Below are 26,508 nucleotides of genomic sequence, written 5' to 3' on the forward strand. Positions count from 1 at the left end.
AGACGTTTTTTTATATACAAAAGATCGACTCTTTTCGAGAAACAGTGTCGATCGAATGATAGATAGATAGATTTGATTGCGATAGAAGTAAACTGGAAAACAAAAAACAAGGGTTAATCAGTACTACCATATTTAATTGGTCTACAAATCTAAAACAATGTAAATTAGAACAAGTTAATACTTGCCATTTGTGCCACGCTTGACAAATATTAATTCACTTTTTGAAAAAATCAGTTAATTTTTTTGTGTGTGTTACTCCTTGGTTTCTCTGCCGCCGAGCAAAATCCCTCAGATTTCTCAACTGCATGAGCTTTACGTAGTCAACATTTTGGGTCTCCAGCCACCTTATGGCAATATAAAAATATTTGATTGCTTCCTGTGCAGAGGGGGGAGGTGGTGCAACATCTGCGTCTGCATCACTTTCAACACTTGTTGTACTCCAGTTAGAATCACCTTCTGCTGCAAATTTGTTCATTATAGAATTAATTATTGTTTCATCTGACATGTATTCGGCTGTGGGGCAATCATTGTCAGCACAAATCCACTCTTCCATATTATCAAGAGAAACGCCCATCTCAGGACCATGAGTCTGTATGAATTTCTCCCAAACAGCCTCGGCATTAATGACATCAATTTTACTGAAACCTTCAAAGTCACTATCATCGTCGCCATCTCTGATACTGTTTTGCTTTACGTCAAAGGCAGCTCCAAGACCCTTAATCCAGCACCCCAGGTCTCTTGTAATTGATTTTTTAATGCAACAAACACTTCCCCAAGTTGTTGATCAAAACAAAGCCGGCATGTGATTAGGTTCTCACAAAAGTACTCACGGGTTTCAAAGTGATGGTCGATTGACTCTTTTCATGTTTTCAATGAACAGAATATGCTGTGATTATAATGTTTACAGTGAAATGGAATTAAAGGTTTAGAATGTGACTTTCACACTGGAAGACGTTTAATTGGTGTTTATTTCATTCTCTGTTGCCACCTGTTAACATTTACCAGAAGTTTTCATTGATCGCTATTTCACCAGACTGTTTATTTACAGTATACTGACAACTATTTATCATAAAAACTTACATAATATATGATATCTTTTAAACAGAGGTCTCGCTGAGATTTTAAAACGGGGTCTTTCTGCCTCTGAATTCAGTCACTAAATATCAGTACATTTTCTCACCTGACCGCCAAAGCCTTTGAACTAGCTGCCTAGCTATTGCATCATGTTCTTTTTTATGTACTCTTATAAAATGGCAGCATGTATGTATATCAAGGAGTCTTTCAGTCACTGAATTATTCATTGTAAATATCAGCAAGCTAACTGATCAACACATTTTCCCACAAAGCAGGTGGCTGAAACAGGACTGGCAAATCTTTGAATTTTCCTGCGCACCTATTACATGTGTACAGAGGACTCCCGCCTCAGTGATTTTCTGCATCCTAGATAACAAATTGGCATCCAAATACGTGTAATTAAGCGTTTTCGAGATCTCTGAAATTAATTCTTATTTAGAACTTGCAAATTTCAAACTATGGATTCTTTTTTTACAGGCATTAATCACCATTTTCGATGATAAAACGAGCAATGTATCAAGGTTTAATTTACTAATTCTTATCGTAATTTTTTCACATTCAGCATATTTTAAAGATATTTTAAATACATTTTCTCTGGAAAAAATCAGGAGCCAAGACGGACACCACGTTATAAGCGGGATCGCGAGTTATCCAGGCGTGAGTTAGCAAGGAAGCGGTGTGTGTATATATATATATATATATATATATCTGCTAGCACATTAATATGCAGTTTTCAGTTGATTCCAACTCAAAAGCAGATATAAATGGTACCCAACAGAAATATACTAAAATTGTGCATACTCCCAATTTTCTCAAATCTTTCTGTAAAGGAAAACAAACTGCTTGTGACAAGCTGATTTGATTAATTTTAAATGTGTAGAAAATTTTATATTTTCCAAAGCCTTTCATTTTTAGAGGTTCCTTTATTGTTTTAAAATGCAGTTTCTTATTGCAGCCTATTGTTTATATTTTTAATTTTTCTTTGTACTCTGTAATAAACAAATATATTGTAATGAGGTACATATACATAAGCACATTACAGGATAAAAAATTTGATTCAGAATTTGTTTAAAAAAATTGTGTTAGAGTGATTTAAAGTTTCAGGTAAATATGTATTTGTCATAAGCATTGTTACTTTATCCTTTGAAAGTCAGTATTTTGGTCTTTGTTACAGACAAAGATGGAGAGAAGTTGATGATTTGCACAACAAGAGGGAGGAGATTATACAAAAAGCTCCAGCCACTGAGCAAAAGGAATCAGAGGATGATGCAGAATTAAATGAAGCTGATTTGGAGGAATTCTTGGACTGGAGATCAAAAAAATTATGGAGATGATAGTGCTTACTCAGCAAATATAATAGTGCTTACGCTGCAAATATAATAGTGCTTATCAACAAATATTAGGACAACATTGTGTTAGAGTCCAGATTCTGAATGGATGTATTGCTTTGTTTATCAATGACGTAACAAGAATTGTTATAAAAACACTATTCATCAGTGTGGTGGTGCAACTGTAGGTTATGATATGCAATTTATCGTAATGTAAAAATTCAGTTACACAAGTATACTGATACTTGTATCACATTGATAGCAGGGTGTGACTCAGTGGCAGCTTTACAGGCATTATGTAAAGGACAAGAATTTTGATGTGCTATAAAAATTGGAAATAAAGGACAATAACAGTGATATTACAGAACACTGAATATTAATTTTCATTTCTTTTTCAAACACATAGTCATACTGTGTTAGATGTACATGCACTACCTTGCAAATCAAACCCTCTCCAATTATAAAAAAAGTTTGCAAAATCATTTAGCTTGTTTTTCCAACAGAAGTGCTAAAAAATTAATCTGCATGCCAGGGTGGAAGTCCAACTTGAGTGGTTTTCCCTTGGATAGAGGGATTGGAATGGAATTCCATCAATCACTAGTTTCAACTTCTGCTTATGCCTTGTCAACATGTTCTGTATCACATACCTGTATCAGAATCATTTGTGCATTTTCAGTAGTTGGGTGGTTTGGGGTAGTTTTCTCACCTCAGGGTTGTATAGCAAATCTATTTTTCTGTTGTTTTGCTTCACTGTAGATGAACATTTACATTTCCGTTGTCTAACTTCAGCCTAAGATGATCTTAATATTGGCACCATCATAATTTACTGCCCTACAGTGCATCATGCTTTCATTTTAGCTCTGTACTATAATTTATTACATATTATAACATCATTTCTATAATACAGGGTTCCCACACTACAGGGAAAACGGGAAAATGTTGGGAGAAATGATGATTTTTTTCCCGACCATGAAAGTCTTGGAATTTCGCAAATATTGATGAAAGTTGGGAAAAACCCAGGAATTTTTCACCACCACTTGAAGTCAGAAATCATCACATAACTGGGTCATAACTAAACTGATCATGAGTTAAATTTATTGAGTTCTAATCAGAATATTCAGAGGGTGCAGTATGTATCATTTGGGTGCTTGCAATAATCATATATGCTGAGTCAATCCAAATGCTCAGTGGATTAGATTCATCTAGTAGACTTCAATTTTCAAAGTTTTAGCTTGATATCTGTATCTTTCCTTACATGGAAGCTATGAAAACCACTGTAGCATCACAAGAGGCAAACATCGTGTTGGCAAAGCCTAGCCGCTTACCGGATGGCCTAGCAAACATTAAATGTTGTTAGGTTGAGTGATACTTGCATGAAATGGTTATGAAAATTATTTATTGTCTCAGAAATTGTGAGTATTAAAATAAGAGTTGATGAAATGTATCCTGGTACTCACACTTTGCATTGCTAGTCACATGAGTACATAAATCTATTAACCCACATTTTCAAATGTTGTAGAGAGAAAAGAAAAAAATATTAAATGAAATTCGTATACTGGTTTTATCAAAATACAAAAACAAATGAACAAAGTTTTCCATATTTATATATTCCAAGAACAACTTCTGGAGTTCTTTTGTATCAGTGGACTACCATGTTGACATACTCTCTGCTTGATAAATCAGACTGGCCCAGTTGCTTCTTTTTACAAAAGGTATATGACTTTCATTTAATATAATTGAATTTCTCTACAACAACATTAGATGGAGTTTGTTGTTGATATGACATGACTAATGGACTTCCGATGTCGTTGTTTGAAATTTGTGAAGTGACTAGTAATGCAAATGGCGAGTACCAGGTCAGGTTTCATCAAAGCCATAGTTTGGTCTAGTCTGTCAGCAGAATAAAGACATAATGAGAATTTCAAAGTAAATTATTTTTCTATCAATTTCAAGCAGGTATAAGTTGATATAACTTAAGTTTAAATTTTCAAGTCCTGCTGGTAAGCGACTACCATATGTCGCTACCACACTGTGGCTGCAAATTCCAAATTTTCGATGTGCAATTGCAACGACCCCACACCCCAACCTAAATGTCCAAATATGAAAAATATTGGGTAGGAATATTCAGAGAAAACCCGGATTAGAAAACGGACTGCATTTCATTTTAATCCAAATTTGTAGTCCAGATTGTTAAATCTCAGAGCTGAAATGAGAAATGGTTGTCCGTTGTATTATATTAAAATACTATTCGAGTTCCAATACAGGTTTGGGGACTGGTTTAACGAATTTCAAGAAGACAACTTGATTTTACAGAAAATTCAGTCCTTGTTTATACAGCGGTTTATAACTTTGAAGGTCTTTTGTCAAAATTTAAATCAATCTTTTTGAAAATGTTTTTTAAATGATGGATTTTTAACCAGATCTTCTTAAGGAGATTAGGGTGTTTGAAAAATCTTGCTTGGGATTTTATTGGCACAGATAAATTCAGGGTTAAACTCTCATTGTTACAAGACAAAATTCTAATTATTTGCGTTTATTGTTTTTTTTATATACTGTGTTAGGAAATGTTTACTTTCTATAAGATGCATATATATATATTGCTATATAATTCTTTAGATTAAAGGTTTGAAAGGAGACAAAGCTAATGTATGTTCATTATGTTGTTCCCACTTAGCAACATAATGCAGGTCAGCAAAATAAAGTTAGAATTTTTATTTTGTACATTGAAATGACTTTACATGCCAATTTATAGGAATATAATCAAACTTGTTTCATGTGATACATTTTGTGGTTTTGTACATGATCATCTTTTCTGGCTTTGATGTTTTGGAGAGTCTTGAAAGAGAACCATCTTTGGATTTAGAAAATGCATGTTTTATAATCTAAAATGTTCTTTAATTCTATTCAGTAATGGTCAAATGTGAACCTTGAAAAAATTAATGTCATCCTAGAAAAAACCCTGGAAATGACCTGGAAGTTTATCTTTAGAAAAGCGTGGGAACCATGTATAATTCCTTTTGTATCAGATGGTTTGGAATATGGTAGCAATAGATTTCATGCTTGACTTGGTTTCGACTTAGCATTTCCTCTCCTGTCTCTACTTGGTCTAAACCATTCCAAAGAGAATCTCTCTAATAATCACACTTGGGAGTCAGCGTCACACATATCAGCAGCTCACTCTCCTCTGCCATTAGCTGTGGCCATTAGTCTTCAACTTCCAGAATGAGATGCATTTTTCTCCACATCCACTATTTTGAAAGATCACCACAAGGCTGTTCTCAGATTACAACTTCTTTGTTCCAGTTTTGTGGCTAGATTGAGGAGGTCAGGAAACAGTCTGTCAAAGTGGCAAACTTCTCACAGGCCCTAGAGCCAAGCCTTTGTTCCTGAGGAGAGATCATAGGAATATTAAGAAACCCTTAAGGCATATCAAATTGGAAAGGAGGGAGGAAACTATCCTCTGAACCCATTCCCTTGACATGAACACAGTTTCCAAGGAAGGGGCCCCGAGTGGTCTAAAGCGCTTTCCGTTACGGATCACTGCCATCTCACCTCTGTCTGCATGGGTTCGAGTCTTGGTTTCGGCCAATGTGGGTATGTGAGAAAGCTTACCAGTAGCTTCTCTTGGGTTGGTGGTTCTTCCTGGGGTTTTCCCGGGTTCTTCCTCCACCATTAATACTGGCTGCCATATATAGCCTATTGTGTGCTGAAAAATGGTGTTAAACCCCACAACAACAACAACAACAACAAAATAGTTTCCAAGGAACAAAGAAAATGTTTGCAGAGAAAAGAATAAGTTTTAGACCCAGCCGCTTTCTGCATAGATAAGAATTGTATGCACCCACTAAACCATTCCAAGATTCTGGTCAAGGGAAGATTCCAACACTTTGAGAGTGACTTCTGCCCTAGTGAAGTGTGGATCTTGTCATCTAGGGCAGTCTTCAGATCATGTTTTGCACCCCTTCCTCATTGTCACAGACTCCTATCACTGCACATGCCCCAAGAGTTTTGCACTAAGCCAATGTTTTGGAGCAAATAATAATGCAAACCCTCAGGATTTTACTCAAGACTTTTCCAAATTCCAAATCCAATGGCAGTCTTCTTGCAGTCATATATCTCAGCTCTTTTGATCATTTTATTCAGGTTTTACAGTTAAGAATGGAGATTCTGAGATTGGTTAACAACTACATTCAGGAATTTCACGGCCAGTATAGATTTCAAAGATGCATACCTTCACATTCCCACTCACATGTGTTCCTGGAAATTACTCAGGTCTTTGTACCATTTCAGGGCATGCTTTTTTGGTCTGAACATTGGTCCATACGTCTGTGTCAGAATGATGCATCATATCATACTTCTAAACCACTATTACATCCATGACTTTCAACTACCTGGATGACATTCTACAGAGGCATTTGGCGACTTTGGTATCAAGACAGGAAATCCCTAGTTTCTCTTCTGATGGATTCCTTGTGAGGAAGAAAAACTGATTTCATCCCATCCCAACACTTCATTCACACAGAGTTCTTAACCCTCATAAACTAAGTCTTCCTCAACAGTTTCTGCCATTCACGCGAGGAATGTAATTTCAGCTGAGGAATTTCATAATGTCTTGGATTTCAGTGCAGCAGTAGATTTTGTCCTTGGTCATGTGTTTATGGGACAACTACAGATGATTCTGACTGCTCTGGTGGCCTAGTGGTTAGAGCATCTGCCCTGGATGCTGGAGGTCATGAATTTGAACCCCGGCCAAGTCATACAAAAGACTTCTAAAAGTGGTACTAACAGCTGCCTCACTTGGCACTCAGCATTAAGAGGTTAGTGTTAGGACTGGTTGGTCTGGTGTCAGGATAATGTGACTGGATGGGACATGATGCTGCATGTCTGTGGCATGATACCCCAGTACTAGACATCACTTTAAACTGTCACACTGCAGACATCATAGCAGTATGACTGGAAAATCGTTGAAGCTATGTTAAAAAGTCTAAACTAAGCCACAGGTGATTTTTCTTTCCTAAATGATTAAAGATTTGGAATATATGCTGTCCCATGGTACTATTGCACTGCTCTTGCAATGCATATCCAGCTGCAGGATCATGCACTGGAAATCATGATCTACACAGACACCAGCACAACAAGCTGGGGTGACCACCTCCAGTGCTGTTTCAAAGAAGTGAGTGGGTTTTTTCTTCTTCAGCGGCATTTATTACATGTAACTCTCCTGGAGATGAAAACCGTAGTGAATATCCAACAAACTTGGCAAGAGCTGCAATCAGAATAGGGCATTCTCATTCTGTCTGAGAGCTTGATTGCGATCAGTTACATCTGAAAGCAAGCGTGAAGTAAAGTCCTTTGTTTTTTGGTGTGAAATTTGCTCAGGTTTTTTTTATAGTCAAGAAATCCATATGTAAAATTGCTACATCCCACACCAGTGAATGTTGGTGATGACTTGCTGTTCTGACAGAATCAGTCAATTCACACAAAATTTTCCATTCACCCTTCAGTTTTCAATTGAATCTGCACATTATGGGGTCAGTCTCAAGTGATCCTATTTGTGACAAGGTGGTACACAAAGCTCATGACCATGCTCTTGCCATTCCCAGATTTGAAATCCTTTGAAGTTGATGCTGTTTCCATAATGTGGAATGGTCTCAATGCATATGCCTTTCCCCCATCTCTGATTCCCAAAAATCATGGCAAAAAGTGAAGGAATCAAAATGCCATCTAATGCTGATCATTCCGTTGAAGTGAAAAAATTCATGGATTAAAAATCAATTCCTGTCAACATGGCACAAGAGATTCACAGTAAGATCCTGCCTTCTCCCCACCTGCTCAGTCAAGTGCAAATGCATGTTTTCTAGCTTATCCCAGAGATGCAGAATCTGTAAACCAGGCTCGTATTAAACAAGCCATCTGAAAGAAGTTCTCAAAATGATTTTTGTTGACAGAATTGATTGAGCAAGAAGGTCCAAAAAATTTCTCCCAGTCATGTGGGCAGAAACACATCTTTCCCATAAAACATTCATGACAACAGAAAGCGAACTGCCTCTTTGATTTTAAAGAAATTGGCTCCCATCACAATCAGGTGATACCATCCCATGATATGAGACACATTCCAACATCATGGACAGGATGATATGGCCAGAACAAAGACCAATATGTCCACCCAACAAACCTTGACTTGGCTTTGACCCTTTGTCCAATATGGAATCATCCATGGATTATGGCATGGCTTAATAAATCTCTCCAAACCACTGTCTAAAGCAGGTGTTGCTACCCTGTGGTATGCATGCCAATGGTAGCACACCAGACTCTTTGGACAGGCATGTGGCACAAATTGTAATTTTCTAAAAAAAACCAATAAATTACAGGGATGAATATAATTTGGCATGCAGCACTCTACAGTTAAGTGGACCTGGCATAGCAGTTCGAAAAGGTTGCCATGCCTGGTGTAAAGCCGCCATGACTCACTTCTTGTACCAAAGGCCTGCTTTGTTTTCATTCATGTAGCAGCAGTTAGAATAAGTGAAATACACAATTTGTCTGTCTACCAAAGTGTCTGCAGTTCCATTAGTAACAGTGGTTTGGTTTTTCTCTGGATGACCACTGCTTGCATTGCCAAGAATAATCTCCATCTCATGGGTAATCAGTCCTTTGTCTTGAAACCACTGTCATCTTCAGATCTTTCACCCCAAGGGTATCTGCATGACTTCATCAGGACTCTGAATTGGTACCTTAAACAAACTGAATGAACCAGATCTCACTTGTTTTTAACAGAAGGAATAGAGCATATTTCTGCTAGGCACTGATGCCCCTCGATATAATGGGTTAGCTGCTTAATCCACAAAGAAGTTACCTGTGACCAAATGAATTCCTTGCATGTACCAATTGTACCCTAATGAACATGATCCAAACCATTAGGTGGAGGTCAGAGGTGACAGTATGTTTGATTTTACCACATAGGTTTTCATCTAATGGGATATGTTTGATAATGTGGGACCTGTATCATCAGTGCTACTGCTGCTATACTTGTGAAAGTGAATTTTTTTCTTCTCCAAATGGGATCCATGCATAAATCAGTGCTAATCCTAGCTGTATCTCACACAACTCATATCTACTGCATGTCTTTAGGGCTATCTCCAGTGTAAGGGGATGTAACTTGATTATCTTCTTACTTTTGAGCTCAATATATTAGGATTGGACAGAATTTTTGATGAAGAAACCATAATACAGGTAAAACCCGTTAAAACATGATGCTCTGTGTCTAAAGAATAACATCACGATATAAGCATGATAGAGTTAACAAATTTTTCCGAAAAACTTCCTCATAAAAAATGTGCATTGAAATTTCAATGTCATCAGTTTTAACTAACCTCTTGATCATATAGCATTTGTTTTGTTTTCCAGCTTTTATCAGACATCAAATATCAGTTTTGAATTATATACATGCCAATATGGCGGAAACAGTTCATGGTGATGGGACTAAAAATCTGCTAGGGATACAAATAATCAGCTTTTCTGAGAGCATGTATATAGAATGTTAAAAAGAGAGGTCACCTTTAATTAAAAAATGGGAGCCACGTTGCCATCACGTTATAAGCAAAATTGAGTTTTAATGAATCACATTATAACAGGTTTTACCTGTACTGCCTGTTGGCACATCCTTGGAGGAGCATGAACATTGTCTCTAGTAGCAACTGATGATTGACTAGGTTAGTCATCAGTTCCTCTATTGGAAGGGACATCACTCTAGACTGACTTCCAATTTTGCAAGCAGAAAACTTTATAGCACTTCTTTTGCTTACACAAACTAAACAAAAAAACAGTGACAAAATATGTTTTACTTAGATGGGCTGGATTTGTGAGGTTGTGTGCTAAGCATTCATAACATATTATGAACAGGAAAGTGTTATTGAAGAAATATTTTACACAAAAACTAGGTTTTCAGTAAATTTAATTTTCTCAGGATTGGTCAAGAAAGTGGATATAAAATATCACATTCTAAAATAAATATCAACTGTAAAAATTTGAATTTTTAGAAATTATTGTGTCCAAATTCACAAGTCACCTTTTTAGCACATGTTTTCAGAGCACAAACATTTAATAATTGGATCTTACTGTATTGCATGGGTAAAGGATTTCAGGTTTAGTACTAGACATCACTTTAAACTGTCTACAGTTGCAGTGATCAGCATAATAGACTTAGCAACACTTGATACATAAGCAAGGGGTAGGTATGACTTGTCCAATTACGATGTTTTTATTATTGTAGGCATCAGCATTTGCATTGGCATTTAGCTCATTTTTTTGATGCTGTTGTACATACAGCCATGAAGCTCAGTTGGTTTATTTATTTTGAGAGTACTGCTCACAGTGGGCAAAAGTAGATCACAACAACCTACTTTTCAGTGTGTGAGAAAGCTTAATAATGGATCCTATTGTCATGTCACTGATGGCAATGAAAGCTTAACATATTTTCCCCTTTTAATAATCTGATACCATATTCCCCCACAACCCCCAAAACCCCCCACCCCCCATATAATTGGACTTTGCCATCATTGCACAATGCAGCTCCCATCATGAATTGGTCAAATAGCCAACTATCATTGTACCCAGTGTTGGATGAGAGATTTTTTTGTTTTGTTTTAATGTTTCCATTGAGTTTCCATTTTTCATTTATTTTTTCATTAACTTGATTAACCAACATGCTTTCCACTTTATGATGTCAGTTATTTGTTTATTCGCATCACATGGTCACTTGGATTGACTGGAATAATGAAGTAGATGTAAAAGCTCATTTGAATGCTGACTAATGAATGGAAAGAACAAATGTTTGGGTGTAGCAAGTTGTTTGTGTCTATCAAACATTATCTGATTCAGGGTTCATTTTGTTTAATTTGTGTAATGAAGATTTTGATATTTTGTATTATGTATATTTCATATTTTGTTGGGATTTCCACAAAATATGGAGCAGTTGTCTCTGTAAATTGGTCTTAGATATGTAAAGTTCAGTTTAAATGAAAATGTTTAATCTTGCAAAATAAATATAAGTTCATCTGTGTTGTTAATCATGTATTTCATGAAACATGTTTGGCTATTTGACCTGTTCATAGGCCTTGTGGTCATTCATCAAGCTGACTGCTGTTTGGCCAGTTTTGATGAAGTTTGATAGAATTGATTTTTAGGACATGCCCATCCAAAAACAATTATTTAAGTTCCATAACAACCAGATGCAAAATCTTTATTTAACTTTTTTTTCCTGAATGACAGAGCCAGTTTTACTTAAACTTGGTAGATTGGTTTTTTTTCTTCTCTTCATCATGCTTTTTCAAAATTTTGTTTCGGTTGGCCTCCCTAGCAATAGCATGCCTTCTATAGCAACCAGGTATAAAATCCATTTTCATCTTCTTGAATGACTATAATTGAGGCAAAATTTTAAGAAACTTAGGAGGCATGTTCCTTTGGACATACACTACCAAAATTGTATTTTGAGTGGCGTTTTTAACAGTGATGTGGCTTACAAAGCCAACAGGTGTAAACCAGAGTTTCAACCTCTCCAGAATGTTTGAACCATTCGGATCAAACATGGCATAAATGAGATGTAGGGATGTTCTTGGAATTAAGACTCTCGGGTTTTTGTGAATATATATATATATATATATATATATATATATATATATATATATATATATATATATATATATATATATATATATATATAGAGAGAGAGAGAGAGAGAGAGAGATTAAAAACCATGATTTTGCAACAAAATTATTACCTGTACCAAAATATTGGCCTTGTGAGTAATGTCAGGCCTTCTTTGGTCTCTTTGTTTTACATTTATAATACTTTTCTTGGGGAAAATTTCCTAAGAAATCTGTGGAACTTTTATACAGTAATCAAAAGGTGGAGCATATGATGTTATGATATCCATACATTTGTCTGTCTACCACCTTTCTCAAATCTGTACTGTACCATTTAAACCATCTACCTTTACCAAACTTTGTGTCTTGCAGTTGGGTTATTAAAGAAGCCTTTTGATTATAGGATAAAAAGGTCAAAGGTCAAGCTGACTTTGACTGATAGAATGAGAATGATTTCTTTGTCCAGTATGTTCACCGATCCATTAGCAAATAGTCTTGGCTACCTTTTGAGTCAAGCACTTCCATAGCGATAACAAATTTCTTCTATATAACAAAGGGAAGAAACTCTTACAAATTACTTCCCCAGACAATACTAGACAGTAACCCTAGATGTTTACCAGTCTAAGCTTTCAATTGCACACATCTCCTTTTGATATCCTTGGAGATTATCTTTAATTGTATTCATTGATCAGAAAGTGTGGTACACTACTGTAAGGTTTCTGCAGGATTTTGTTCACTTTTGTTGTGGCTTTTCTGATTTTTATAGTTTGTGCAGTTTATGGACTTAGTAATTCGCACAAGATACCATAGATACTTGTGGTTTTTAATGCTGGTTAAATTTCTGACATGTATTTATAATGAATGTGGTTATTTATCTTCTTTGCTATTTCCATTTTTGTTGTTTATTGTTGTTCTAGATAGAAAATGGCAACAAAACGTACTCAGTGCACAAATGTAAAAAAAATGGTGAGAACAAATATAAATGCCCACTCTATTTCCTTCTTCCACACCCGATGTATCCAGTGGCTTTAGAGATGCAGTTAAAATAAATAAATTCCTTTGTATGAGGGCCTCAAGGTAGATTAGTTCTTAGCTAATTGTGTTACCCTCTTAAATAAGGTCATTATTATTATTATTATTATTATTATTATTATTATTATAACACATACCTCATGTGCATATAATGCACGTGATTATTACCTTATGGTATCTGCTGCTTATGGTCACAGTGGGCATGGTTAGGGCATCGTTTAGAAATGGAGAAAGAGAGAGACAGACAGACAGACAGAGATGGGACCAAGTCAAATTCAGCAGATAGTGACATCCTGAGTAACCATCCAACAGCAGCTACTGTCCTGTCCAAATAGCTAGAGGCTGAGAATTGGTTGGTGTTTGATGCTTCAGTGCTACACCTGTCCCGAGCATCGCTCGAGTCTCATAGAATGAGACTTATTCAGGCGATGTCTTCGAAGATTTTTGTCACATCTTTCCTGTACAGACTGCTCTTACCGGAGAGTTTTCTTCCACTATTTGACAGCCCAGTGGCAGTAAGTTCCCTACCCTCCCCAGAGCTTAACCATAGAACCTGTTAAGTCTGGGTTCCTTTGGGTATGATACTGATTTCACCAAGATGCTTTTTCCTTCAGCCGTAGCCTCTGCCTGCCGTTCTGGTTACTGACTAGCCATTCGAGCTATCTGGATGACTGTATGTTGCAAGTAAGCAACCTAAAGTCAGTTCTTTAGATGGAACATACCACATTCCAACTGACTGTTCCATTTTATATGGAACCGTATGGAAATCGGTACAACTGATCCGCCCATTTCATTTTTTAGAAGAGTCGGCATTCCAGCCATCCATCCAGCAACACACACCTTGTTGGTTGTGCAACTGACAGTCCAGCCAGCATGTTTGATGTTACTGGTGTACCCCATTGAAAAATACCATGTTGCACCCAGGATGATGGCATTACTTCTTCCATGCAGCTAGGTATGTTATATGCTGATATGGAAGCAATGCACAATGAGAACAATGCCCACAATGAGTGTGGGTAAAACTTTTATATGTTGTCTCACTCCCATCCAGCGATGGAGGAGATGGAGTTTAGTTTTAAGGCTAATAGAGAGGAAATAAATTTATGGGATCTTGACTCTGCCTTTGTAAGTCAGATCTATAAGATAAAAGCCTCTGCAGATTTTGAGGTCGATGACAAAGACCTCCTTGCATCATCTGCTAAAGTCATGGCCAATAAACAAAATTTCTTGTCGCTTTTGAGACAAATCCCAGTACCCATGATATTTTAAGGCTTCTCAAAAAGCTTATTACCATCACACTGGAACCGATCATTCTCATGGCTGTTCACTCTGGATGTACTGAGTGTTGATAAGGACACTTTGGCAGTAAATATGTCAACCAGCACATTTTAATAGGGTCAATCATTGTAATATGGTGGCCTTGTCATTGACTTGGCATCATTAGTAAAATTTTGCCTGGCCAAAAATTGGGCAGTAAATATCCATGCGAGTCTATTGCCAAGGACTTGTACGGCTTCTTGTATTTTTGATTTAGTACGATGAGAAGCTTTCCTCAGCTTGTCATCACTGAAGGCATTATATGGCCTATCGAGATGGGCAGCAGTGCAGGGCCTGTCCATGCTCTTATGTACTACTTGAAACGCACAGCAGAGAAAATGTCAGGCCCAACATGGTCTCTATCTTCTGGTGGCAGCCAAAAAAGAGGATCTATTTAAAATTGAGATCCATTGGTCTGAAATCTCCCATGTTGGCTATATCATATCTATACAGAAAAACCATTAACTATTAATTAAACACGGGGCAATTGTTTCTTATCCTGTTGACAGTACTCGTTCGTTCTTGCATTTGTGGTACAGATTTGATGAAACGAATAGATTTGTATTAGTTATGTGTTTGTGTGTGGAATTCCTTTAATCACTTTTGCTTCAATATAAAGAACAAACTAAAGAATACTTGACTAAAATTTAATAACAAAACCTTTTCAATCATATTCACTGATATATGAACAAGAAAATGTAAATAAAATAAGACATGTTTAAAGCATAATGTTTGATTGTTTTTAAATAAATTGCTATTTATATATTTGTTAATCTTTGGAAATTTCAGTCCCCAAATATAGTGATATGGAAAGATTTTAAGGTAAAAAATAAAAGTAAAAATTGTTCTTGAAATGAAAATTATAATAATTATCCAAACACTTTATTATAAAGCACCAGGGATAATGCGATACCATCAGTCTGTCTGCAAATCTTCTATTACCAATCTCTACTAACCGCTGGTGATGATTCACAAACCTTTGTAGTTATGTTGGCCCTGATGTGACTATCTACAACACTAGCATGACCACCATGACAGGGATTCCTAGAAAGAGTTGAATGGAAAATGTGCAGTGATTTCAATTATATCGACATTTTAAACTATTTTCTGAATAAACTTCAATACGCAGGCGTAGCATGAGAAAAGCATTACATTTATGATAGATTTAGGACTATAACACTCCGATTACTGTCAAGGGGATTAGGGTGGTTGTGAGTGCGTTGGAAATACTGTAAAATGCAAGGGGATTTGCGATGCCAATACTTTGAAGTTGTTCTAGTTTTTTTTATTGTTTAATTTTTTGTGTGACATTAAAATATGGATATTTCAAAGAACACTATGCCAGATTCACAATTTGTTTAATACAATTTTGATTATAAATGCACACAATTTCTTTTTCTTTTTTTCATGCTACTGTTATTATTCCATTTAAGAAAATAAACAATTAGGACTTTTTCAGCTTTTACCTTCATTTCAGAAGAGCTTTTTCATCACATAGCCATGGTAACTTGGATAGTTATGAGGACGTATACGTACTAGACTTTTCAGTGAAAATGATCATCACAAATGTACAAATAGATTATCTACCAGCATTATCGACAAACAGACAATAAAACAGTATACTAAGATCCATAATTTACAGAAGTAAATATATTAAACTGCATTTGAATTTGGCAGCAGTTCATCAAGACAGAAACACTTCACAAGATGAAAGGTAACTTGTTCATAGTTTTATATTAGCAGGCATTTTGAATCCATCAAGTTGAACACATTGGGGGATTAACGAAACCAAAAACATTACATTCTATCATAATGGAAAATGCTAAATATATTGCATAGACCATTAGGCATATAAACCCAACACATTTGTTTAGGATCCAACCATTCAAGTGTACGGCACCAATCTGAAAGAAAAGATACATTTGGAAAATATAAGAACAGTAAATTTTAAATTGAATAAATTTTAGAGTAAATGTTTTAAAATATTTATTTTAATATTCTTTCAGCAGGCATAACAGAGTTTGCATTACGTGAGAGAAAACTGTTGTGTCTGGAAGTTCATTCTCATTTGACATCTTGCTTGAAGCAGTGGACCACATTAATCAGAATTGTTGGTTAATCTGAGCATAAATTCGCCCATATGTTCTTATTTGGAACAACCAAACTCGTTCATACAAACTCCCATTTATTTGAAAATTGTGTCCCATGAGAATTATGGGTAAACGAGATTCTATGGTACAGTGTGTATGGCTTCTCCAATCGTTTTACTAAAGCCAGCCAATCCTGTTGTATGCTCAGTAAAAGATACCAAAAGTTCATGACAAGAAAATGTTGACTTTGAAAAGGTATCAAAGGTTTACTTAAGGGGCCGTCCATTTAGTACTTACGGATATGTGGGGGTCTACTGATAATGTCTGCATAGGAAACGGGGATGAGTGGTGGGGTGAAACCCCGATAATAATTTGTCTAATACTTAACCTGTTTGACTGGGTTCAGTTGGCGTTTAAATTTTAGCAGACACTAGACAAACTGTTTAAAGTTACACGGCTTATTTCTTTATTGCAGCCAAACGTCGGTGGACTATCTGTTTTATTGAGCACATTAATATTATTAATCCTTTATGGTTTCCATGTGGATTAAATATAGGCCGTTCTATAGAATTCAGGGGTGGGGGTGCGTTAGCATACATATGCAGGTGGGGTGTGTGTAAAAAAGTATGCATGTGTACAGGGAGGGGTCAAGCTTTGCCAGATTTTTGCGTATGTACTAAATAGATGACCCCTAATCAAAATGGCAAGATCTGGACACAGTGCGCTTTCAAGGAGAATCCTAAAAGTATGATCATTTTTGTTTCCTTTCGTTGCTCAGTCGAAAATAAATAATAGTTTTGAAAAATTTGAAGACACAAAACTGTAAAATATTCAATCCAGAAAGATTATCCCTATAATAAACTTAGTTAATTTACATTAATAAAGAAATAAATAGAGTAATGCAACATGTTTAGCTCACTCCAATATCAAAGTATGTGGTGTAGGAATAAAACCTAAGACATTTAAGGAATTGCCATTACTTGCTACAAATCTTCACAAAGTGTGTCTTTTAAAATAAATCTACCAGTTACTAAAAACATGTTAATGAGAAAATGAAAGATGAATATCATGACAAGAGAAAATCAAAATAAATTGATCATCAATTGACCATTTGAAATCAAGTGAGATTTTGCATTACCCTAGACTTGATTAATTGAATTAGCTTTATAGACTGGTGCACAAAAGTTTAGAAATATAAAACTATTTCTGATAAAATGTTTTAGCTATCAATTGTACATGAAGTTAGGCTTACTGTCATAATAATTGCAAGGAAGAGTAGAATTATTTGGTTGATTGCACATGAAGTTAGACTTACCGTAATAATAACAGTAAGGAAGAGCAGAATTATCGAGTATATTGCACATGAAGTTAGACTTACCGTAATAATAACAGTAAGGAAGAGCAGAATTATCGAGTAGAGCATTCCGTTACTATTAATTGCTACCTGCAAGGAGAAATATTATTTATCTAAAACTTCACCTCAACAACGAAAAAAAATCCCAAACCTGATTTTCATGTTATTTTTGGTGGTGGTGGTGGTGTTTTTGACTCGTGCGTTCATAAATGGTACTTAGGGGTACAGTTGGTTTGCACTACTTTATGTCTTAATACCATGAGCCCAGTTAAACCGGACACGTTCGTACCCACCCATCCACCTACCGGTTGGCATTGATGGAACAGATTTAAATTAAAGCAGAGGAAATATGTTTCCATGACTTGTTGTTGGGATAGCCAGACATCCAAATGAATGCAACCTTGATTGGATGACCAGATAATTATGTGAATGAACAGAGCCTTGTTTGGATAATGAGACATCCGAGTGAGCCATGATTAACGAGACTACGTTGCATACAATAGGATAAACGAGTAGTGTAAGTACATTTCATAAAGACCTTTGATACGATAGGGTAATAGAATAGACAGAATAATAAATGAAAGGCGGTTTACTTGTATTTAGCACTTCTGTCATTAACTTAGACTGAGTTAATAAATTAACAATTAGTTAAGTCTAAGATTAATTTTTGGCTGAGAAACATTCTTTATATAAAAATTTAAATCTTGACAATATCACTACTTACTTAAATAAGTCTACTATGACTAAAAAAAACCACGTGATATGCACATATAAAATAGGAAATTAGTCCTTTTTATGCCATAGTAAACAAATACAGTGGTCCTGTAATACTACCACATCCTGGAAGTGCTAAAAATGAATTGGATTTTTTAGAAAGTAATTCATCTTACAGTAAAAGAAAATAGTAAGTCTCAAAATTCTTACCGTTGTGTTAGCGTTGACAATCGCCGTTTTAAGAAACCAGGGAAGTGACAAGCCTAATAGAATGTCAAATACATTACTTCCTACAGAATTAGAAACGGCCATATCTCCCATACCTGGAAAGAAACGTTTATATGCACAGAATAGCTAGCTTTTGGCAGAATATTCTTATATTTTGTTAGAGTCGTCTTTCTCTTGCATCGGTATTAATTTACCGAGAAGAAGCTTTGTGTATTGTTATAAGATTTTTATTTTTACACCCTTTCATATTTTATCACCCTGTGATACATTTTACCGTATTACTTGTGTTTAACTTCAGTCCAACTGCAAACAACATAGAAACTAATCTTGCATTGCATAATGCGCCAGCAGATTATTGTCTATGCTGTTTGTTCTAATGATTACTCCAAGCAAACTGCATAGTGACCCAGATATGCCGGTGCATTAAAGAGGCAGACATGAGGCTGTGCAGTTTGCAGTTGGACTCTTCTTATAAGCGAGTACATACTGTACATACTGTACATTTGCTGATGCACATAACATAACTCAGTACAGTTTATATATGTTATATGTGCAGGTGATAGAGGATTTTGTTATGGCAATCCTTTTTTTAATTTCTTTTTTTGGGGGATGGGGGTGAGGGGGTGGTCTCATTAAGATACATATCTTTTTCCCTTCATTGTTTTATATGCAGCTTGATTTGTTCTTTTGAGCCAGTACCAGTTTGAGCTCGAAGTGATAAGTTTTACAACAATCTTCATTATAACTTCTTTAACTTCTTTAACTTGTCAATTACGCTTTTTTGCCCTTTAACCATTCCAATGTGGTACTCTTTTGTCCATTTCTGTCTCTTATTTTCTATGTACTCTTACTTTTAGGTGTTCCCGGGTGTCTAAGCGGTCTAAGGAACTCGCCATGACACATCTCAACCCTGTCATTGTGAGTTAGAGTCTAGACTTGACCAATGTGAGTACATGTATGTAAAAAAAGCTTGACATTAATTTCCCAAGGGTTGGTCGTTCTTCCCAGAATCTGTCTGAGTTCTTCCTCTACCAAATGTACTGTTTGCCATGTAAAGCCTATCATGTGCCGAAAATTGGCGATAAGCCACACAAAACATAACACTTATTTGTCATGCATTATGTATTTTGTTTTGAGTCATACATCCTGTGCTTTTTAAGTGTGTATGTATGATCGTGTTTTGCATTGACTTCACACCCTATTTATTTAAGGGGTTGTTGTGCACTTTCAGTGACATAAATAAAGGCTCCAATGCAGCCATTCATGCAAATCTCTATTCATACACCTATTACATTAAGCTTATTTTATTCGATTTTGTTTGTTAGAAATTGATGGGTTAATTTCTTTTTTGAGATAAAGTCCAAGATTCATATGATAAAAGACTGAATTGATTAATACTATTTGAAGCATATGAAACTTGTCAGCCTCAGAGACTGTTTTCTGCTTCCTTTTGCGTGGACTTGAAAATAGCAAAGAGACTCGAAACTCAGAAAAAGATATGACCCAGCACAGCTAGTAAAGAAGTAATTGTATAAAAACTATATTTACCTTGTCTTGCTACAAAGACGCTTGCCATAGCATCGGGTATACTTGTTCCAGCTGCAAGAAAGGTGATTCCCATAACGCTGTCTGGTATGTGGAAGGAAAAGCCAGCAAGAGTTACCTGTGTAAAAGATGAACATTTACAACTGCAACAGACTTGAGAGTACGTGTAATTCTAAAATCATCTCCTGTGCAGATCTGGTGTAAACAATATCATATTAGGCAACATGTGTACTTCATAATTATCCAGAATATCAGGGTAATTATGCTGTTTGGTTGGTTGGTTATTTGGTTTTTAACGGTGCTTTAGTAGTTAAGTGGGGCGATTCAGGGTCTATGGGACTTACCATTAAAAACAGGGTCCCGGCACTATAGGGTCTATGTAAATTTAACATGGGGAAAACTAGCCCGGCACTGTAGGGTCTATGTAATTTAACATGGGGAATACAGGACCGGCACTATAGGGTCTATGTAAATTTAACATTAACACCACCCCCCCCGGGCCTGTACAGGGTCTATGTAAATTTAACATGGACAAAAACCCCTGGGACTGTATAGGGTCTATGTAAAATTGAAACAAGGAGGGTCTCTATTTTTTTTTAAAAAAAAATAAAAAAATAAAATAAAAAGGGGGTTGGCAATTAAAAGTCGATCTCTTTTCGAGAAATTGGAGTGGCCCTGAAAAGGGCCTTTGGGTTTCTTCTTCTTCTAACTCCTCAACTTCTTTATTCATCCCCTTGTTTTTTCCATCATTCCTTTCTTCTTCTTTTCATTTTCCGGTATCCAGTCCGGGTGACCCATGGTTCGGAACTTCTGTTGGATTGTTATCCAGTTAGCGTTCAGTTTCTCTAGTTCTTCCTTTTTCTTTCTATTTTATTCTTCTTTTCTATCTTTTGCCCACCTGTCCTTTATTTTCTCCACTTCTTCATCTATCACCTTTCTCATATTTTCTTCCCCTTTTTTCAATCTTTCAACACTCCTTTTGACAAAGGGCCACTCTGACCTTTTTTCTATCTCTTCCAAAATTCCTTCTTACTTCTTCTACCTTCTCCAGGGCCTCTTTTAATGTCCCCACTCTGACATAAGGGGGATTTATTAGCCCTCTCAATCTCTCCACTTCTTCTTCAATTAATCTTTCTAATCATCTCCCTGGCTAATTTTAGTTCGTTCACGTAGTGCACACTGGTTCTTAACCTCCAATCTCTTTCAATCCTTTCAACTCCATATTCACCATCCACCATCCAAAAATAAACATGCCTTAAATCATTAAACAGTTGGGACACTTCCATCTTCTTTTTTTATTCCTTAGAATGGTGCGAACGACGAACTTTGTGGGTTCTTATAGTTAAAGTGCGGACGTGAAGGAAAACATCCCCCTAAAACATAAAATTGATATTACCTCGATTAGCACTTAAAACGCGCGGACGTGAAGGAAAACATCCCCTACTTTTCTCATTTCATATGATCTATTATCCACATACGTGAAGCAGCAATAAACTAACCCCAAATCTACTATCCACACATGCAAAACATTAAAATTAAACCCAACTCTACTATTCACCCACGCAAAGCATTAAATTAAAAAACCAAATCTACTATCCACACAAACGTACGTGAGCTCTTACAAACACACACACACACACACACACACACACACACAAAACACACACTAACACACATAAAAAGAGTCAGTGTTTATATTCACACTACTCTACATACACACATTGGCAAATGGATTACTATTTCTTTTCTAGAGTATTGGGTAGCCCTGAAAAGGGCTGTTTGTTTTTGAACTCCAGTGACACCTGGTTAATGATGGCACCTTCCAGGCCTGGCACCACACACACATCTTCTTCCCCAGTCTCCTTTCACTCTTTTTGGGGGGAGAGCAGAGGCGGGATAAGTGGCTTCAGAACCCCAATCTTCTGTCTCTGGGATTCTGAAATTTCCTCTCTCCTTTTCTTCCTCTTCTTTGTTTCTTCTCTCTTCCTCTTCTTTGTTTCTTCTCTCCTCCTCTTTCATCCTTCCCTCTTCTACGATGGCCTCTGCAGCCAGCTCATTCGCTATACGCCTGGCATATTCCAGGTGTACATGAAGTTCAAGCAGTTTAGCTAGTCTGGTGTTCATTCTGGTGGTGTTGATCAATCAACAAGGGTAGCTAGACTGCCGAACGATTTTTAATTTATACTGAAAGCGCGGACGTGATGGAAAACATCCCCCTAAAACAAAATTGATCTTACCTAGATCATAACCAAGCAACGCGCGGACCTAAAAGAAACACTCACTTTTTATACTACCCATCACTATTCTAAAAAATTGTATTAAGCAAATAATATACTATCCACATACGCAAAGCAATCCAATCAAACCCCAAATCTACTCTCCCCACACGTCAAACAGCAAAAAAAAACATCATCATAATCTACTATCCACACAAACGTACGTGAGCACTTACAAACACACAATCATATACACAAACACATACACTCACACTTAAAAAAAGAGTAAGTGTTTATATTCACACTACTCTACATACTCACATTGGCAAATGGATTGCTATTTCTTTTCTAGAGTATTGGGTAGCCCTGAAAAGGGCTGTTTTTTTGTTTGCTATGGCAGTCTTTTAGTTTCTAAGAATGCGATGTCCTCTGACGATAGACTTTCTGACGATAGGTCTGCTTCTTCGGAAAGAGAAGAAGAACTCTTTGGTGTCGATACGACAATCGACAAAGCCTCTGTCAGGTTCAGGTTGCTGCTGCTGTTGCTGCTGTTGCTGCTCTCTCTGCTGTTTCTGAAGTCTGTACTTCTCTGTCCATTCTTCTTTCTCCCTGTTCACTTCTTCTCTGAAGAGCTCTTCTATCAGGTCTTCAGTGACTTTTAGCATTCTCACATTCTCTATCTCTTCTGGCTTCGGTATCAGACTGTGTCTGACCCTGTGCAAATTCACGTAGGCTTCGTTTAGCTTAGCTAGTTTGGAGCACATCTTCGTAGGAGGATGAGTCGACAATGGATGGTTAGACTGGAGACTACCCCGGCTTTAAAGTCAAAGCGCGGACGTGAAGGAAAACATCCCTCCACGGTTTTCGAGCCGGAACGTTCAATGAGTGCCATGAGAGGGATAGTAAGAAGTCAAAGAGCATGAATCAAGATTTCTATAGTCAAACAAACCACAAAGGCATTTTTTCAAAACACAACATTTTTTATTCAAAATCACTTAACACTAACAAACAACTCTAACATTTTTAACAATAATCCAACAATATAACATCAAACATTTTGTTTCAAATGACAAACATTTTTTTTTCCAACTCACACATTATTTTGGACAAGGCTGACAACGTTGTGAATGAAATTGTGATTTCCACTGTTGGAAGTCATTAGGCCATTGATGGACACTACGTTTCCTAGCTTGAGACAAAAGATAAGCAAAATGGTCACAAAACCATTGATCTACTTTCACATCGTTTCTAGAAGAAGAACGAGGATCAAAATGAGTCACTAAATGTTCTAAGGAATAGCCCAGGCTGCGATGATGCAGAAAATACACACAATATTGTCCACACACCAAGGAATCTGTACCTTGTAATTTCACATTATTGAATCGGGTGGTCTGAGCATTTCTTCTCATAAAGTCAATGATATCGTCTTCCAAAGGGGGCAATCCATACGAATCGAAATATTCCACACATCCTTCTTGAGGAAAGTAGACGGCTACCCAGTGGGTTCCTGGGAGATGACTGTCGTCCGTGTTGATCATATAAGCTAGATGGTCTTGAGGTTTGCGATGAGGGAGTTCATCTTTAGCACAGACGACAGGATTCCAAGAAGCCGTGTACGAACTGTGGTTCAAAAGGTAATAAAGTTCCCAGGTATCCATGTTTTGTGTGTTTTTTTTTCTTCTTCACAGGTAATAATAAGTCATCAATTCGATCCTGACTTTTTGCTTGAAAATGTCTGACAAATAACCGTTTCTTCGCTTCGTCTCCCCACTCTGATTCAGGAGAGCTTCGATACGATGGATCTCTTGAGTGGTTAATGGTGGACAAGAATGTTCACGCAAGTCTTTATACCACTGATGCAACACGACTTCGTCCGAGATGAGACTCCAAGTTTCGTCCAGATACTCGTTCAGTTTTTCTTCTTGACTCAGCATTAGGCATTTATCGTGTTGAATTTGACTGGGATGATCGTTTTGACATCCATAGCAATCTTTCTTGATCAATTCCGCCATTTTTTCGACCAAGTGTTTGGCAAAACAGGAGACTAAATGGGCTTCTTGTTCTGGCCATATTGACTTCATCATGGTAACTTCTTCGTCTTTGTCTTGAGATTCTTCTTCCCCGGTCTCCTCACATTCCATCTTCAAAGTTTCTCCACTAGGCAAAGAGGGATAACAGTCTTCCATGGCTTCTAATAGTCTAGAATGACTTCTCTCAAACTGTTGATTTCTATAGTATTGTCAAATTCTGCATACAGGATGACGTTCTCTGTGTGGTCTGGAGGTGGATTTGCAAACTGAAGTTCCACACGAATCTGACCCGATTTTATAGGGTGGAAATGTCCCTCGTCGCTGCCTTGGTCTGGAGTGAAATCAAAACCCCACAAAGCATAGCCTCCTGCATAATCGTCGTACGAAATACCGTGACTGGTGTTGGTTCCTAACTGTCCCGTGGCTTCGTACAGGGACAAGTACGATCTCAAATAATTCTTCGCGACACCAAAGTTGGGCTCAAAGGGTCGGGTACACAAGGTTTTGCCGTCGCGACTGACTTCGATCTTGGACACATTGTAATGTTGAAACTCAAAAGGATTTTGATCGTTGGTTCCGTTGAAGGCTGAATTCCTGACGATACCAACAATCAAACGCTTGGGTAACTGTCCTTGGAACAGATGATCTTCGATCATGGATCGCTGTCCAGCAGGAATGGTGAACGTTTTCACTTCCACTCTTCGTATCGGATACTTGGCGGTCGTTCTGCTCAACGTCTGACTGACGTCGTTTCCCACTTTAGGTAACACTTCCACACGACAGACGTAAAGTCGGGCTTCTTGAATGATAGTTTTGTATTCATTGGCATGGGCCATCAAATGGAAAGCGGCACTGCTACGATTCAGTCTCAGACGGATATCCACCCCGTTCAGCAAATACTTTTCTTGTAACCACATGTCCAAATGCAAACGATCCATCAGTTCTAAACTTCGCCCTTGCAGAATTTTCTTACGACGGTCGTTAAACCCCATATTGTGAGGATTGTCATCTTCTGTCAGGACTGTGTCGCTAAACGTGCCTACACCTGCCGTGTCAGGTTTCCATACCACGCAAGCATCCAGATGAGTATTGTTGGCCTCTTTTCCGTACGTCAAGAGATTTTCCACGTAGGCACGATATGGTAAGTATCAATGCTGCTGCTGACCAGTTTGTTATTCAAGTACAAGTCCACTTCGCTGAAAAAAGGAATGCATGAAATTGTTGACAGGAGCTACTCTAGCATCGCCTCCTGGATTGGTGTTGTCCGTTTTGATCACTTTCACTTTCAAATACAGGTAACTGCTATTCAGATCGATGTAATCTTCGGGTTGTCCTTTGATTTCAAACTCGATGGGAGCGGAATCCGTCAAAGAGGAGACAAGATGAAATTCCACCCACTGGGATTCTTGCATGGTCATCATGGTGGGGGGCATGGTAAACCGATCCAGTTCCGACTTGGAACAGGCGCAAGACTCTCGGTGCATCATTTTTTTCTATTTCTCAATAATCGAAAACGTCTAAGTCTCGAACGGTTCTTCTTTTCTTTGCCTTTCTAGCTTTAGACCTGTGAAGTCTGGTGAAAGGGTGTTTTCTTCGTCGTCTCTTTCTGCCTTGTCCTTGCTGAATGCTTGACTCGGTAGCGTGCAGGGCATTTATAGGTGTGTCTCGTCGGCCCAAAAGGTCTTTGCCCGTTTGCAGCAAGACATTTTTGCCTGCCCTCATGAAGGCTTCTTTAGGATTTTGTTTGTCGATGATGACATTTTGGAGAAATTCTTTACCTTGTGTCAGTGCAGCATCTTTCAAGGCGTGCAATCCGCGTGTCACCATCGGTTTCAACACCGGGGCCACCGAACGAAAGGCCGATTTTAACATATCTCCTAAACCGTGTCCTCGCTGTCGAGCAACCCCTCGGTACACTGGATACATGACTTACGAA

The 26,508-nt window shown here is 37.3% G+C and overlaps 2 protein-coding genes across 3 annotated transcripts in view; one reads left to right on the forward strand and one right to left on the reverse strand.

Annotated features, from left to right (window-relative positions):
• The window catches only part of LOC149805245 (zinc finger protein 830-like), a 35,710-nt gene extending 25,280 nt beyond the window's left edge, over positions 1-10,430 (forward strand). The window contains exon 9 of the mRNA XM_089948839.1: positions 2,249-10,430. Within this exon, the coding sequence (XP_089804965.1) occupies positions 2,249-2,408 (160 nt within the window). The 3' untranslated portion in view covers positions 2,409-10,430. The remainder of the gene's footprint in view (positions 1-2,248) is intronic.
• A 4,598-nt stretch (positions 10,431-15,028) lies between these two features.
• The window catches only part of LOC149805246 (sodium/potassium/calcium exchanger 4-like), a 92,025-nt gene continuing 80,545 nt past the window's right edge, over positions 15,029-26,508 (reverse strand). For both annotated transcript variants that reach the window (XM_089948853.1, XM_089948861.1), the window contains 4 exons: positions 20,330-20,444; positions 18,764-18,876; positions 17,864-17,929; positions 15,029-16,299 (listed from right to left, as the gene is read on the reverse strand). In XM_089948853.1, coding sequence (XP_089804979.1) covers positions 16,153-16,299; positions 17,864-17,929; positions 18,764-18,876; positions 20,330-20,444 — 441 coding nt within the window. In that variant the 3' untranslated portion in view covers positions 15,029-16,152. The remainder of the gene's footprint in view (positions 16,300-17,863; positions 17,930-18,763; positions 18,877-20,329; positions 20,445-26,508) is intronic.

Source organism: Sinohyriopsis cumingii, chromosome 2 (genome assembly GCF_028554795.1).
Source record: "Sinohyriopsis cumingii isolate HCF-2022 chromosome 2, ASM2855479v2, whole genome shotgun sequence".
Taxonomy (NCBI): domain Eukaryota; kingdom Metazoa; phylum Mollusca; class Bivalvia; order Unionida; family Unionidae; genus Sinohyriopsis; species Sinohyriopsis cumingii.